The 15362-nt window shown below is 44.4% G+C and overlaps 1 protein-coding gene and 1 long non-coding RNA gene across 2 annotated transcripts; one reads left to right on the forward strand and one right to left on the reverse strand.

Moving 5' to 3' along the window:
- Positions 1-1414: 1414 nt before the first annotated feature.
- On the forward strand, positions 1415-15101 carry LOC135421607 (homeobox protein CDX-4-like). Its single transcript, XM_064670208.1, has 3 exons — positions 1415-1976; positions 11718-11863; positions 14847-15101. The coding sequence occupies exons 1-3, from the start codon at positions 1550-1552 to the stop codon at positions 15099-15101; spliced, it is 828 nt and encodes a 275-aa protein (XP_064526278.1). The 5' UTR covers positions 1415-1549.
- Positions 2208-12988, reverse strand: LOC135421609 (uncharacterized). Its single transcript, XR_010434120.1, has 5 exons — positions 12430-12988; positions 8009-8485; positions 6074-6197; positions 4633-4837; positions 2208-2713 (listed from the first exon to the last, which is right to left on the reverse strand). It is a non-coding gene; the product is annotated as an uncharacterized LOC135421609 (long non-coding RNA).
- Positions 15102-15362: the final 261 nt, after the last annotated feature.

Raw genomic sequence — 15362 nt, forward strand, 5'->3', positions numbered from 1 at the left:
ACAAGTTTTAGCAATGTGCATGGTAGGAAAATCTTAAATACTCAGAGAAGGTGGCTGTGCTTCTGCACCCAGCTCTGGAATTCTCAGTCAGAAAAGCCTTTTCCCCCACCCATGTTGTGAATTCAGCCCGAGGACACCTTTCTCTCACTGACAACATCGGTGTTGTCAGGTGTGCAAAGTGATTCTCTCCTCCTGAGAACCTCTAAGTTTAAACGGTGTTGAAGTGCAAAAGACTCTCAGAGAAAAAATACACCTCTGAACAAAGAAAAAACTCATTATACTTTGCGCCTGTTTAAGGGAAAAATCCCTTTAACAAGTTGGATCATTAATAAAGGTGCAATTAAGTATCACATCATTAAAGGAATAGGAATGAAAACAGGGTGAAGTCCCATTAAGAGACAATGCTGAGGTATCTATCTCACTTAAAAAAAAAGAAATCCACACTTTCTCTCCTTGCTCCTGGTTACAGATGATCTCGTAGGGATTTGTTACTTACATAAGATTGCTCCTGAAAGTTAGAAACTGCTTTTCTGAGCTAAAAAGCTCTAATTTGCTCCCATCTTTCTAAAAAAAGGTGTTCCTTACTGTGAACAAGCACAGCAATGAGAACAGAAAAGCCTTCAGGGGAAGATACCACTCATTTCAATATCACAAACAAGACACGAGCATAGGCAAAGTGACAAATTTTGCATTCTCTCAATAACAGATTCTCTTTCTGTTTCCATTGTAAGTTAGAACCGAGGAACTTCAATCACCGTGGCAAGCAGCCAGCTCATGAATAGGCTCGCTAACATCAACAAGACTATTCGTATGAACAAATGCTCAAAATGACTACGAGACTTCTTGTATATCCTTTGTAATGTTAAAATCAGCAGGATTACTGCGGTTTCTAAGTGCTCTCCCACACAGACTAAGAGTTTAAGTCAAGAAGGGTGTTCATATGAGAAACAATGTAAGAGCTGCAGTTAAAGACTGAACTGGTCCTTTGGGTTTAGTTTAAAAAAATAATACAGCACGCTCTGACAGAACTACTACTGGACAGGCAGAAACCAGGCTTTAAGTGACTATAAGCTGGTGCCTGAAGTTAGATTCTGGCATACACGGCTCAAGAGAAACACTGCCTCTACTGTCTCAACAGTTATGGGTAGCTATGGACACAGCTCTGCTTGAAGAGCACGAGATTTCAAACTCCTTTCTGCACGTATAGGACGGGGCTGGCAATCCATAGAGAGCTGTGAGAAAGGAAGCACTGGAACTCGCAGCAAGGTGGGGTTGCCTGCATGGGCAGCCCTTCATTTGAATGCAAATGTAATTTTGGGGCAGGCAGTTATCTGTGACATCAGGCAGGACCTTAGTAAACTGTTACCACCAGCACCTGGTAAAACCATTGTTAATCATGTGTAGTAAAGGGACATCAGGGCTAGCGTGAGTCATTTATAGAGCCAGGCAGGGCTAGAAAAGAGAGAAAGAAAGAGGAGGGGAAGGGAGATCAAACGAGCCCTGCGAGGAGCAGGATGTCCCGGCAGGACAGAGCCGGGCTCTGAGCACCATGTACGTGAGCTACCTTTTGGAGCAGGAGAGCAGCATGTACCCAGGCTCTGCCCGGTGCACCGGCAGCACCCTGCCAGGGCAGGGCTTCGTGTCCGCACCCCCCTACCCCGAGTACATGGGATACCACCCCGTGCCAGCCCTGGACACCCACGGGCAGCCGCCGGGGCCCTGGGGCTCCCACTATGGCCCGCAGAGGGAGGACTGGAACGCGTACGGGCCGGGCCCCTCCGGCGCGGGCACTGCCCAGCTCAGCGCCCCGTCCCCCGCCCCGGGCTCCTACAGCCCCGCCGAGTACAGCTCCCTGCAGCCCGGGGCCGGGGGGGCTCCTCCCGCAGAGCCCGGCGGTGCCCAGCACTGCTCCCCCAGCAGCCACAGGCACAGCTCCTACGAGTGGATGAGGAAAACCGTGCAAGCCACGTCCACAGGTACGAAAGAGGGCACTGGGGGTGATGCTGAGAAGAGGTCTCACTTGCTGGGGGGTTTGCCAGGTTCCCCTTTCAGAGGGAGCCACACAGATGAACAAAGGTCCTTACTGCTCTGAGGGATCCTCGTGCTAAATATTGGGTCGATCACTCAATCACTTGACTGATCCTTACGTTTCCTCCTTGACCTCTAACGCTGCGGGAAATGAAAACCAATGGCCTTTCACTTCTCACTTCAGATGTGTTTAAAAAGTTTGTGATATCAAATAATTGCTTTCAATAGGAGATTACAGGTGGGAATAGATTCCCCTGTAGATGGGAATGAAGCAGCATGTCTGCAGAAATGGATCGTGATCGAAGTGTTGGACTTCAGCACCACCTACGCTTTGCTTACTTCCCTCAAGTTTTGCAGTACTTATGAAAAGTTCAAGTGAAACATGTACAGCAGGGGGGTGGCAATAAGGCTTTGTATTAGAAACAGCCTCTCTAAACCTCAGAGCACTGAAATGAAATCTGCCAGATCAAACAATGAGCCCATGCTTTAAAAATAGGGATGATAAGGAAAAGTTGGCTTCACTTTGGAGTAGCAGCTCTCAGAACGTGCAGGAATACAAAGATCCATGGGAACACAGTCAGTTAATGCAGCCACAGATCAATCTCTGATGTGTAACAGTCAATGAGTACAATCCTTCAATCGTATTTAACCAGGAAAAATTAGCTGTGGACATGAGGAAAAGGTCCTGTTTGACTGGGAGGAGGAACAAGAGAACAAAAGGTAAATATTGAGCATCTGTAAAAAAACCCCTGTACCTTGTATTATGTGAAAAAATTATGAAACAAGAAAGGGGAGAAGGATAAGAAAAAGAGGGGAAACTGCCTGAAAAGCACAGAGGCACAGTCTGCTGTATGAAAGTATTTGATCCTCCAAGGTGCTGAGCAGCTCTGCCATGCACTGAGATCAGTAAAAATTAAGGATGCTCAGTTCCTCCTCTCCAGAGATACTCCCAGTATTCCAATGTTCCATCCCTGGAAGGTCCCTTCCCTTTCAGCCCTCCCTCCAGCCCCAGCTCTGCTCCACACATGCCTGTAAATAATAGTCTGCAAAGCAAGTACCGAATCAATCTCTGGTGGAAAAGCCATTACTGAAACCATAAGTTAGAGAAAAGAATGCAAGTGTCTAGAAAAATAGTCTATATTAAAATAATGCCTCTAATTTATATGTATGGACAGATCCATCCTCACTCCTGCCGAACACAACTTCAGTTCACAGAGTCCACAGAAGTCAGTAGGCCAATCAGAATAGGTTGTTACCTCAGGAGAATAAGAATTTTTTTGGGGGAAAAAAAAAAGCAAGTGATTTGAAATCATATTTTTTCTTCACTGAATACAAGACAAAACAAAAGAGGGCCTGTTTTGCAAAAACTTACAGCCTGCTTTTGGGTAGTCCTTCCAAGGGCAATGAAATTGCTCACTAACTGTCTGATTTACAGACAGCAGAACCTTTGCTTCAATAATCCACTGCTCATCTCTTCTTTCCCTACCTGCCCTATGCTCCTGTGGATTCCAGCTGCAGCCTTTGAGAGCAAGACCTGATTTGTTCTGTCTGTGTGTCCCTTTGATAGTGGGGACTTAGTGAGATAGATTGATATTTTATGTGTGTGTTACAGACAATACCCCCTTCCAACTGCCTGCCTGAGTAGCACACTTAGAACTTTCTAACTTTTCAAATTTCAAGTCTGCAAGGGTCAGAGCATTCCCAGGAAGAGCTGGAAGTGTCTCCATCCTGGAACAGTCTGACATGAGTGTCTTTATGACAGGAGGAATCAGCATCCCAAACGCCCATGAGCCATGTAAGGCCCTCTGAAGCTGGTGGGGGCCTGGCCATTCATTTAATAACTATTAGGTCCTGCTTTAGGGAGAACTCCAGACTGGGAATTCTAATTGCTATTTCTTTCCCTCTTATATATATTTTTCTCTGCTAGGCCAAGAAGGCTCTGTGCCAATAAATCTCTTTCACTGGAATTGGTTCCTTTTTGTGCTTTCACTCCTTTTCCTCTGTTTAAAAGCAAGGGCACCGTTGTTCTTAATTTTTCCAAAAAATAAAGTAATTTTTAAGTATTTCCAGCAATGCCAGCTGTAGAATGTCACACTCTGAGTTCGGTTCTGTGCATGCAGGTGTTGCAGGTGACCTGAGGTGTGTGACCAGGCCAACTGCAAGGACCAGTGTTACTTGCTGGGTCTTCTTGGATGGAATCCATTGCTTTTCCCATCCTTAAAGCTGTGTGTGTCCACTGAGCATTATCCTTCTGTCTCTTTGCGAAACTTCAGGAATTTCAGTAGAGCAAGTATAGGCAGGAGTCAAGGAATCACAGCTCTTATTTATTGGCTTTCCTTATTCCCTGTGCAATAGATAGGAACCACTGTTCTTAAAGATGAGAAAACAGGCTCAGACTTACCTGAGGTGATCAGAACAGAAATTATCTAGACAGGTTAATTTTATTATTTATTCACTACACTAGTTATCAATATTATTGCACTGTGGAAACAATAACTATTAAGGCAAGTGATTTTTGCAAGATATTCTTGGAAGTGGGCAAGAAGTGTTCCTGTAATCTTATCCCTTTAAGACTGGGAGAGATTCATTCCAAAGGTAACTTACTTTGAGCAGTGTAACTCATGGCAGCTACAGAAACAAGGCCCTGAGTCTGTGGCATTTCCAGCTCCAGAGATTCCATGGTCAGCTTCTCTTCGTGGTGCTTTGTGGCCTCGTGTCCATAGAGATGACAAACAAAACACTTAATTTCAATTTCCACCAATGCCTCGTCCTACAGGCCCTTTGATACCCTGGTATCTACACAGCTAACCTGCAACAAAGGGAGAAATGATTTCAAGTCTTACTCAGTAACTTTAAAAACAACATCCCATGTAAACTGAAGATACCATGTCTTCAGCTGGTGTTAAGTGAAGCTTATGAGGCTTTGCTACATGAAACCTCTGGAAGATCTCAGTATTTAATGTGAGACCATCACCCTGTTTAGTGTTACTGAAATGCATTTCCTGCAGAAAAGACCTACTGAGGCTTTCATGGATCATTCTCTCTCTGGCTGAAGGATGTCTGAGTGCCTGTTCCTGCAGCTTTGGAGCTGGAAGGACTGGGACTTGCTCCTAAATTCAGTGCACACAGGGTTCAACGTCCTATCACTGCACTGGGAGGGTGTCCAGGACACAGGAGAGAGCAAAGGAGTACTCAGGACTCCTGAAGGAGGAAACACTAATGAGTATTTTCAACCAAGAACACTGATAGAAAAGACCCTTCTCTAACCCTTACACTGCTCCTGCTCACTGTCCTCAGCCCCTACTTGGAGAGGGCAGCACAGCCAAGGAGCAACTGTAACCGAGAACAGAACAAGGGCACAGATACAAATCTGAGGTGGCAATTCCACACACACACACGTGACATAATTACTGCAAATTCTTTGGCAGAAGGTAGAATAAAACCACCTCAGAACAAGTTACAGATCTCCTCCTGTTGATTCCAATATTTTTACGGAGGTGTGTCGTGGCTCCCACAGGAGCAGAGTTGGCTTTCTGGCTGGGTGAGATCACAACACACCTGCGGTCAAAGTGTGCCCAGAACACCGAGTGTGAGCAGGGCAAGCCAAGGAGAGTTTGCTCTGAAGCTGAAAGTACAGCTTAAGATCTGCACTAATGTTACCACAAAACAGGGAGGGGACAAGTTTTGAAGCAGGTGAATAATTATGAGCAGAGCCTTCTCCTGTAGATGACAGTTCTCCTCCTATCATTCCTCTTCAATAAAAGTTTACTGTGAAGGCATAAGGGCAATTCTGCTGCTGCTGAGGGTGCTGAGAGCATCAGGACCAAATGCACTGTGTAAATGTGCATTTAGTCTCTGAAGGAAGAAGTTATATCCCCTCAAATCTAAGGAAAGGGAACAAACCTCTTTAGAAGGCATTCCTGCAAAATGAACTCCATGATCCTTTTGGGTCCCTTCCAACTTAGCAGATTGTGTGATCCTGTGAAAATGCTGAAGGCCTAAAGAGCACAGAACACTTGGAAAGAAAATTCAGTTACTCATTTGCCTTTTAGTCTGTAGAGTCACTGGCAGTGGGTTTCCCCTGATTTGCCCCTCAGAAATGCACCTCCATTTTCCGCTGGTCATGTCCGTCTGCAAAGAGGATCCACACAGGGCAGCCTGTCCCGTCACTGCTTAAAGGGGATAAAAACAGCTCTGCTTTGGACTCACTTCTGTAGGGTGAAGAGTATTATAGAAGTTCACACTAGCAAGGGCAAGGACAGAATTTGGCCAATGAGCTTTATTTCAGAATAGCAGAACACGTTCAAAATTGAAAACAGAAGGGGAACTCCAAGTCTGTTGAAAAGTTCCAATCCTATGATCCTGCTCTGTTCTTTTCAGCATGAATAACCTGAACATGTATGACAAGAACAAGGAACAAGACACAGCAGAAAATGCAAACACAGATTTTCACCATGTTTCTTTCTGCAGTTAACTTTGCAGTAATGCCTGGGACCAGGACACCTACTCAGCACACCAAGATTTCTGGCAGGAATATTATACTCACATTACACAGGACTGGGCCCATGGAACATTTTCTAATACAATGGCAATGTGGTTTTGGGGGTTTTATTAATTTAACTTTAAGAACATCACGTGCAGCACAATATCTGTCTTCAAAACTTACTTTAAATTTTTTTTGCTTCACAACTTCAACTGAGGCAGTGAAATTACACTGGGGAGAATCTGCCCTTTACTTTTCCTACACTTTTAAAGTACACAAAGAGTTAGAGATAGTCCTAAACAAATCTCTGGGGCCTGATCTCTGACAGTCCCTATCTTTATGAGCTCAAAAATTAACATTAGTTTCTTGACACTAAGCTAACAGAGAGGTGCAGGTTTGAACTGAGCCCATGCTCAGGCCAGAAAGCTGTTCCCCATTTCCAGCTGATTTAAGGTAACTCCAGCCACCAAGTACAGACATTCCTTCCCCTGAAACAAAACCCTGGAAGCCAAGCTGTAATCCCACAGCAATCCCACACTATTCTGTACTGTGACATCCTCAGGCAGCTCCTGGACTTTATGAACAATGGTTTCAGTAGATGAAGAATATTCCTGAAAAGTTAAGAGAGGAGGCTCTGAAAGAGGAGCCAGGGCTGGTTCTAATGCTAATTTATTTTGCTTTGTAAACTAGTTGTGAGGTCCGATGGTGGTTTTTTTTTCCTTTCCTGGCCTACATTGTCTGAGGTTTTGAGGCCGATCTGTCATATTGAGGCAGCAGACCCTTTTAACACTTCACTTTGCTTTGCTTTGATATGCAGCCTTGTCTCTTCCTTCTCCCTCCTTTCTTCAGGAGTTATATTGCCGGAAAGGGTGATGATTTTCACAGCAAATAAAGAGGCCTTCTCCCAGCTTTATTGTCTTCAGAAGAAATGCTCTGTGAATTTTATGACCAATGGGAAAGCTGTTCCCTTCCCCCAACTCAAAACTTGGCCAGTTACAAAAATTGCCATGGTGGGTGTGATAGAACAGGATTGTTAAACTGTATCTTACTAAAAGCTTTCTGAGTCTGAAATATCTTATTTTTTGCTGGTCCAAAGGCAATTCTCAGTAGTCAGAGGTTTTGGACAAAACTCTCTCCTTAACCAGCTCATTAAAGCCAGGAAATCCACTTCCCCAGGACAAAGGCAGGCAGATTGCAAAGGTAGTTGCTTCAAAGCTCTTTTGTTTCATTTCTCTTCCACCCAACCACTATTAACCTCTGCAACCAACTTGCAATTCCCCAGGATAATTGTCCATGGCAGAACGTGTTTCCAATGGAACTGACACCATGTTGCTGATTATGATTTTAACCTGGCACCAACAAAAGATTCATTAAGATCCTACAAATCTAAATGTTTGCAGCTTCACCCACCCAAGTGAGTAAAATATGCAGGATTTGACTAAAGAATGGGATCAATATAGTTACTTTTATCATTGCATCATTAAACTCTGCCATTACCTCCTAAAGAAGTCTGAGAAGTGAAGAACATCCTTCTGCTGTCTCTGGGGTGAATCCATCAGTTCTCCCTCAAGTTTTACTCAGTTCATACTTCTCCTTGAAATAAAAGGCACCACTAAATAAATCCAGTAGAAGGGCTGCAGGCTTTGGCTCAGAAGGCAGTGGAGTGGATCCATTCCATCCAACAGAGGGAATGGAGAGGCTAAAGTCTCAAACTGTTCAGGGATAGGTTCTGATGCTGCTGTTTGTTAACTTTGGCAAATAAAAGTGTACTTTGCCTTCAAAAGGAAAGGCCATGTGCAGACTGATTCCAGATCAGCATCCAACAAAGGCATCAGGGAGACTCTCTCTGCCCTCAGTGGGAGTAAAGGCCCAACAGACTAAAACAGGGCTCTGCCAGAACTGAAAGTGTCTTCTCAGGAGACCCCGGCAGACCTCAGCTCCCACTGCCTGTTGTCTCTCACAGAGGGTATTACTCTGAACAAACAAACAAACAAACAAAAAATCAAATTAATAAAGATAAGATTTATGTGACAAATCAGAGCATTTTTCTCAGAGCATTTCTCAGAATTTCCTTCCTTTTGCTTTTCTACTTTTTATTTTCCTAACTTACTTTAAAGAAAGAAATTAGATGTCAAAGCTCCCAAACTTCCTTCAAAAAGAAACCAGATATTATAATTTCTACTAAAAAAAAAACCTCTGGGAGCTACTAATACAAAAATAAAAGATTTTACAGGAGAAAGTTCTGTTTTCCTTGTACTTTTAATTTCTTCTCCAGTTTAAAAACAAATAAAACAACCTCACAACTCCCTCCTGGTCAGATAAAAAGGGTTTAAGCACTTAAAACCAGAAACAGGAAGGTTTTTCTTGACGTTTACCACCTTGTTTTGGCAATAGAAGAACATTTGATATTTGTCTGTGGCTTCTGAATGAGAATAGAGGTCAAGATAAGATCGCCTTGTTGCTCTTTTGTGTACTCCGTGTTAACGACACAAAGGACACTAAGGAAACATGTTAAACATTTTGTCCCATAGAATGACCCCAAGTTCTCATTTGGAGAGGGGAAAAAATCCCCGAACCAAACCAGCAGCTAGAGAGATCAAAAGTTTAAAAATATTAAGTGAGGCATTAAAGCACCACAGGTGACCATATGTTAAACAAACAATTTACACTTGGAGTGATCGAAAACAAATGTCCTGGGATTTATGTGGACTGAACTGAGTAACTGCTACTCCTTAGAGACTCTAAAATTCTTACCCTAATGTTGTAAAATTAACAGCACTTTTCAGTTGATTATCAGTGTAAAGGGAATTGGGCTAATCCTGCTTTCACTGCAGCTTTGCACTGACAGAAATGCTGCTGAAATGAGAATGTCCTGTGTGTCATCCCCAGCCCAGCAGAATCTTCCCAGGGGAGGCAACAGATTGACTCCAAGTGGTTTGGCTGCATGGATTTAGCAGGGCCCCCAGCGTTAGGAACAAACACCCTCTTTCCCCCACTGAAATATTCCAAGTACTGAGGCTGATGGCCCTCAGCAGAGTTGGGCAGTGCCCAGAGCGTTGTAAAGGCACTGTTAATGAATGCTGCTCTCCCAGGGCAGAGCGTGGGAGCTGAAATCGGATGTTCTACAAGCCTGGGGAGAGTCCTGGAGAAACCCTGTCCTTAGGGGAACCAGAACCATCCCCAACCAAAGTGGAACAGTGTTTATTTACAGCATGGCACTGCCCAGGGCTTCCTGTGCTCAACAACTCTGCATCTGGGATCTCTCCAAACAGTACAAAGAGGAGCAGAGCATGAAGACCCTTCCAATGCACGCAGTAGGCTGGGGAGCCAAAAATCCCTACAAGTAGGAAAGTACTGTCAAACACTATAAGAGACAGAAGTGATGTGGCTTTCAACCATGACCACACAGAGAGCATAGCAAGTGGAAGACAATGCTGATTTTAAACATGTTCAGCCCTTAAAACTGATGAGACATCACATCTCCCTCCACAGATGGGGAAAAACGTTAACCCAAATCAGGAATTAGGGGATAAAGCACTCCAAGACTCTGCTGTAGTTTTGTACCCTGAATTCTGAACTTTGGGTGCCACTTAAACTTCAAACAAAAGGGGGATGGGAAGGAGGGGCTAGGGAAGAAGGAGGCCTTTAGCACCACTGATAGATGACCCTCCAGCTCCTCTCTCCTGCCAGGGAAGCTGGGTGCTCTGGGCCATGTGCCTTTGGGATCTACTCAGAGACTGACACTTTACCAACTCAGTGCCTCAGAATTTATTTCACTCCATTCAAAATTAACTTCTCTTAAAGCAATTAATAGGAGTTTGTGGAATCTCTTTATGAGGAGTTAGGTATCCACATAATCTCTTCAGAAGAAGTTCTGTAAGCAAACAGGAGCTGCTCTGTGAAGCCACCCCAGGTCTGCAGCAGCAGCAGGCAGGTACAGGCAAGAAGGCACAGGACACCTCCAGTTCTGTGCATCATCTGAGAGAACCTGGACCTACTACAGTGACCACTGGGGACACAATTCACAACCCACAGCACCACAGTGGCACACATGGCAAAAGTGGAAGTGCATTCCCTGTCCCAGACAATGGACAGCCTAAATCTGTCCATGTAGAGGAATGCCCATATAGAGACAGACAAGCAAGCACCAAACACTGGTCAAGCTGTGGTTAGCAGAGATGGTAACACTGGTCCCAACACAACATGATCCAATCTGTCAAATATGTGGATGACCTCAGGCCAGGGCTCAGGCCTTGGTTTTGAGCAGGTGCTGATCTCCAATCCACGGACTGCCTGATGTGAGCGTTAACCAAAGGGGAAAGGGGGGTGAGAAAGGAAGCACCAGCAGCCTCTCCCATTCTCAGTTCTCTTCCACTGCAGCCACACATCCTGTCCTCCGAAATTCCCCTCTATGGAATCCATAAACTTGCAGGGCCTTGCATCTGTGTTCCCTGCTGTCATTTCCATTGCCTTTTAATGGCCTGGCCACTGCTGAGCCCCGGCTGCTCCACTCAGCTGCACCCAGGGCTGAGCAGGGGCAGCAGTGCTGCCTGCAAAAGAGCAGATGCTGCACTTCTCTGCCCATTGTGAAGGATTATTGCTTTCCTTTTCTCTTTTTTATTAACTGTCATCTAAAAGATCTATGTTACTGTGCTATTATCAGGTTGTGGACAGACGGTGCCAGACCCTAAGGGAAAACACAGCCTCCAAACTGCAGGAACAATCACAGTGTTGTAGGAATTTTTCTAGCAACAACAAGTGAGGGACTTTGGAAGCTCTCAGTACTTTCTGTGCAGTAAAATGTCCTTCCCAGTCACTGCAGCAGGTAGCAGTCTTTGGGCTCCAGGACAGAAAAACAAGGGCAGTTCACCCCCGGGCAGGAAGCTCGGATGAGAGCTGGGAACAGAACCCAGCTTTCCTGGTTCCTTCTTCTTAGCCAGAACACCTTCCCTTTTCCAAATGATAACGCAGGGGTGATAAAGAGCATGAGAAGCAGTTTATCATCCATTTACTAAGGAGGAAACCTAATATCTGATGGTATGAACCTCTTGTGTTGAAAATCAAGATCAAGTCAAGGGATTCATGCTGGGTAAGTGCCTAGAAATCAGGCCTAAAACACCCACCAACATTTGCAAATGTAAAGCCAGATATTTTGTGTAACTTAAAATATTTTAGCTTGAAACAATGTGTTCTTCTTTCAAAACAGGTAAAACAAGAACAAGAGAGAAGTACCGAGTGGTTTACACAGATCATCAGAGATTAGAGCTAGAGAAGGAGTTTCATTACAACAGATACATCACAATCAGGAGGAAATCTGAACTGGCTGCAAACCTAAGGCTTTCTGAGAGACAGGTAGAGTATGGATCCCATGGATCCCCCACCCAGGATTCCCTTTGAATTTATCTCTGCTGCAGAGGACAGTACTGGTAAGGAACACACAACTGCCAATGCCTCTTATAACCAAACAGGGGACTAGGTTCCCTCTGCAGCAAATGCAACCACCACCTGCACACACAGTCCTGCTCTGAGGAACAGGAGCTAAGGAATACCAACAAATCCTGTCTGGATTTCCCTCTGGGCAGTGGGAACAGGGAGAAATTTCTGCTGACATTTCTAAAGCAGAAGTCCTGGTTCTGCTGAAGCCAGTGGGAATTCCATAACCAGGTCAGTCTGAGTGGAGAATGGGAGTGATGAACTCAGGTATGTTCAGGACACTTGAAGGTCTTTGTGTTTTCAGCTGCCTATTACCTTTTGTTAAATAATTCCTACATACTTGCTACTCCTTTCTCCTGCCCCTATTTCCTACCACCCCCTCCAAATCCCACTTCTGTTCCCAGAAGATAACTTAAAGCACAATCCTGTGACTCACCATTGTTTTATGGGCTCTGCTGAGCAGGGATAGTCTAAAATCCACCCACCTGTAGCACTGTCCATCCAACTCGAACCTGTCTCACCCAGCACATCCTGGAAGAGCTCACAGAAATGGAGAAGGAAATATTTCTCAATCTGCTGTTGAATGCAAGTATTTAATCATTGACAATTGCAATTATTTCAACTGGGTATAAAAAATACACTGTGTGTCTTTTTGCTGGCTGTCAAAACGTTAATAACTTGACTTCATTATGCTGACTTTGAAAGTTATGGCCTTGCTTCTGTAAACAGCCAATCACATTTACTTGAAACTTCCTAGTGGCAATCCCTGAAAAACCCTTTTGTTGGTATATTTGAAGAGGTGTAACAAAACCATGTGATATGTTTCTTTGTCATGTATTGGAGTGTTTCCTCAAATGTTTCCAAATATGGCTACAGTTTTTGCCATATTTGCTCTTCTTCATCAGCAACATGTCACAAAATTAATTCCAATGCATAAAACCTGCATCTCTGGTAAGATTAAAAAAAAGCATATGATAGATTCTCCCCACTACCCTTCAGTACAAATTAAACAACCCCATGGGATGAACATGACTGAACACTATCCCATCCCAACCTCCACCTAAAACCTGAAAGGATTTTCTGGAAAAGCTTTTTTCCTACCTATGCCAAAATCCCATCCAGGACACTGGAAGGAATAACTCAACACAGAAGGACAAAGAACAATCATTTAAACAAGGAAGGAAAGATGCAATATCCAATTAAGAAAAAAAAAAAAGGCAAAATTGTTAATATAGGAAGGATACAGAAATAAAGGAGATGATGAGGACAAGAAAGAAGAGAGAAAATCAGACTTCAGAGGAAGAGATATATGGAAAAAAAAAAGAATACTGAAAGGAAACAGGTGAAGAACAAGTCAGACTGATGCAACTGGACATGCTGGTTTTTAGTCTGACATTACAGATCTGAACTTACTTGTACTTATTTGGTATGACCCTCTGGTGTCCACTAAAATTCTCTCTGGATCTGCTGCAGATTTGCTTCCCTAGTTTAACAACGAACCAGAACAAACCCCTAAATTCACAGGCAGATAAGAACATTGAAGCCAGAGGGGAATTCATAAATGCTGAGAGCACTTGAGATGGGTTTGGTGGAACAGTTTGGCACTGAAATGATATTCCAGAACTAAGACAACAAAATGAATTGTCAAACATCTCAGATGACAGCTTAGGACTTAAGAGACCTAGTTCAAATTTACACAAGCTTTGCATGTAATTGAATTCTTCAACTGTAAAACCATAATAATGCCTCAAGGCACCAAGGCTGTCATAGAGACTCCTTAAGAGGTTTTGTGGACTTCACCAGTGGTTTTATTTTAAAACACAACCTGGCAGCCACAGATGTTATCACCTCTTACAGTTTTACCTCCTTTCTGATCATCATTCTCTTTCCCTTTCCAGATTCTAGTGAAGATCTAAACAGATCAGTATTTCTCAGCAAACCTTTGATTTTTCTTTAGGCTATAGTAAACCCAAAGAAAAAGAAAAATGAGAAAAGTGTTTCCTTTGCCATCTAAACTCCAGCAAGAAAACACAACATACCTGAATGAGGGAGCTTATTACACTGACTAGACATGATACAGAGCCACTTCCAAGGATAAACAGCTGGCTTTCACTGCTTCAAATCCAATGCTGGGGATTCACATTCACCCTTTCAAACCTCAGCAAGTACTGATGTATTTTTAGTTGCTCATCAACTTCATCTCATTCCTCACTTTTTCCACACCAGCCAAAATCCATGTACTCTTCAATGGGTCCTTCCTTTCTTCCCAGGGATAACTGTGTCCCTGGGATGTGGTGAAAAGCAGTAGCACATTCTGGCTCCATCTGTGAATGCAATAAAAGGCATTGAGCTATTAAGGCACTGCTTATACAACACTTTGAATTACCACGGAGTCCCAAGGGTAGTGCACTGGTGAAACTCTGCTCAGAAGTGCATTTGCACTGGCTCACACACTGGAGATCACCAATTCCTGTGCAGCATCCAAACAGGAAAGCTTTTGTGCCTCAGTTTATAGGCCAGGAACAGATTTTGACTTGCCCTGACTAGGACATATAGTTTTCAATGTAATGATACTCTTGGATCCTTTTGGCCATCGCTGTGACCCACAAGACTCTGTTCTGTTAGATTTTGTTTAAAAAAATAAAATCAAATTAATCAAAGGTCATTCCATAAAGAACTACCTCTAAACTAACACTGAAAAACACTTTTTATCAAGCTATTACTAAATATTTCATTACCAGACAGGAAAGATTACCAACATGAAAAACAAGCACACAGCTCTGTTGTCTCACTTTGCCACTGCCTTTCTCACTGGTGCTCATGGCACTGATGTTCCTTGTGATTCCGTGAGTAAATGCACTTTATCAGCAACTGAAAACAGCTTTCCTCTGCCCCTTTACAGGTGAAAATCTGGTTCCAGAACCGCAGAGCCAAGGAAAGAAAGTTAATGAAGAAGAAAATGACTCACTTTGAGGGCAGCAGCCTGGGCTCCCTGCAGAGTGACTCTGGCTCTGTGAGCCCCATGCCCGTCCCTGACCCACAGACTCACTCCGAGATGCCCAGTTCCCTGTTCCCAGCGCCCCCCCCGCCCGCCCCGCTCCCCATGGGGGGGTTGCAGCACCCCGGGGGGCTGCAGCAGGTCGTGGCCTCGCAGTGAGGCTCCTGCCAGCAGGAGCACCCGGAGCACTGCCGCGGGGACCACACAGGCCTCAAGGACAGGAACTCGAGAGCCGGGTCTGCAGGACAGCACAGCTTCCCAAGGGCGGTGCAACTGTGCCAGGAGCCTCTGGAAGAGGATGTGCTGCCACAAGGCAAGGAGTCCTTCGGCCAGGGAGGCACCAGGAGAGCTGGGAGCAGACCCAGCCCCTTGGGACAGTGCAGTGCAGTGCAGACTGACACAGCACAAACCTGCCCCGGG

Source organism: Pseudopipra pipra, chromosome 13 (assembly GCF_036250125.1).
Source record: "Pseudopipra pipra isolate bDixPip1 chromosome 13, bDixPip1.hap1, whole genome shotgun sequence".
Taxonomy (NCBI): domain Eukaryota; kingdom Metazoa; phylum Chordata; class Aves; order Passeriformes; family Pipridae; genus Pseudopipra; species Pseudopipra pipra.

Excerpts from the sequence above, each read along its gene's own strand:
- LOC135421607 (XM_064670208.1), top strand. The coding sequence starts at position 1,550 with ATGTACGTGAGCTACCTTTTGGAGCAGGAGAGCAGCATGTACCCAGGC. Across the intron at positions 1,977-11,717 it reads CGTGCAAGCCACGTCCACAG|GTAAAACAAGAACAAGAGAG; the intron begins GTACGAAAGAGG and ends CTTTCAAAACAG. Across the intron at positions 11,864-14,846 it reads TAAGGCTTTCTGAGAGACAG|GTGAAAATCTGGTTCCAGAA; the intron begins GTAGAGTATGGA and ends GCCCCTTTACAG.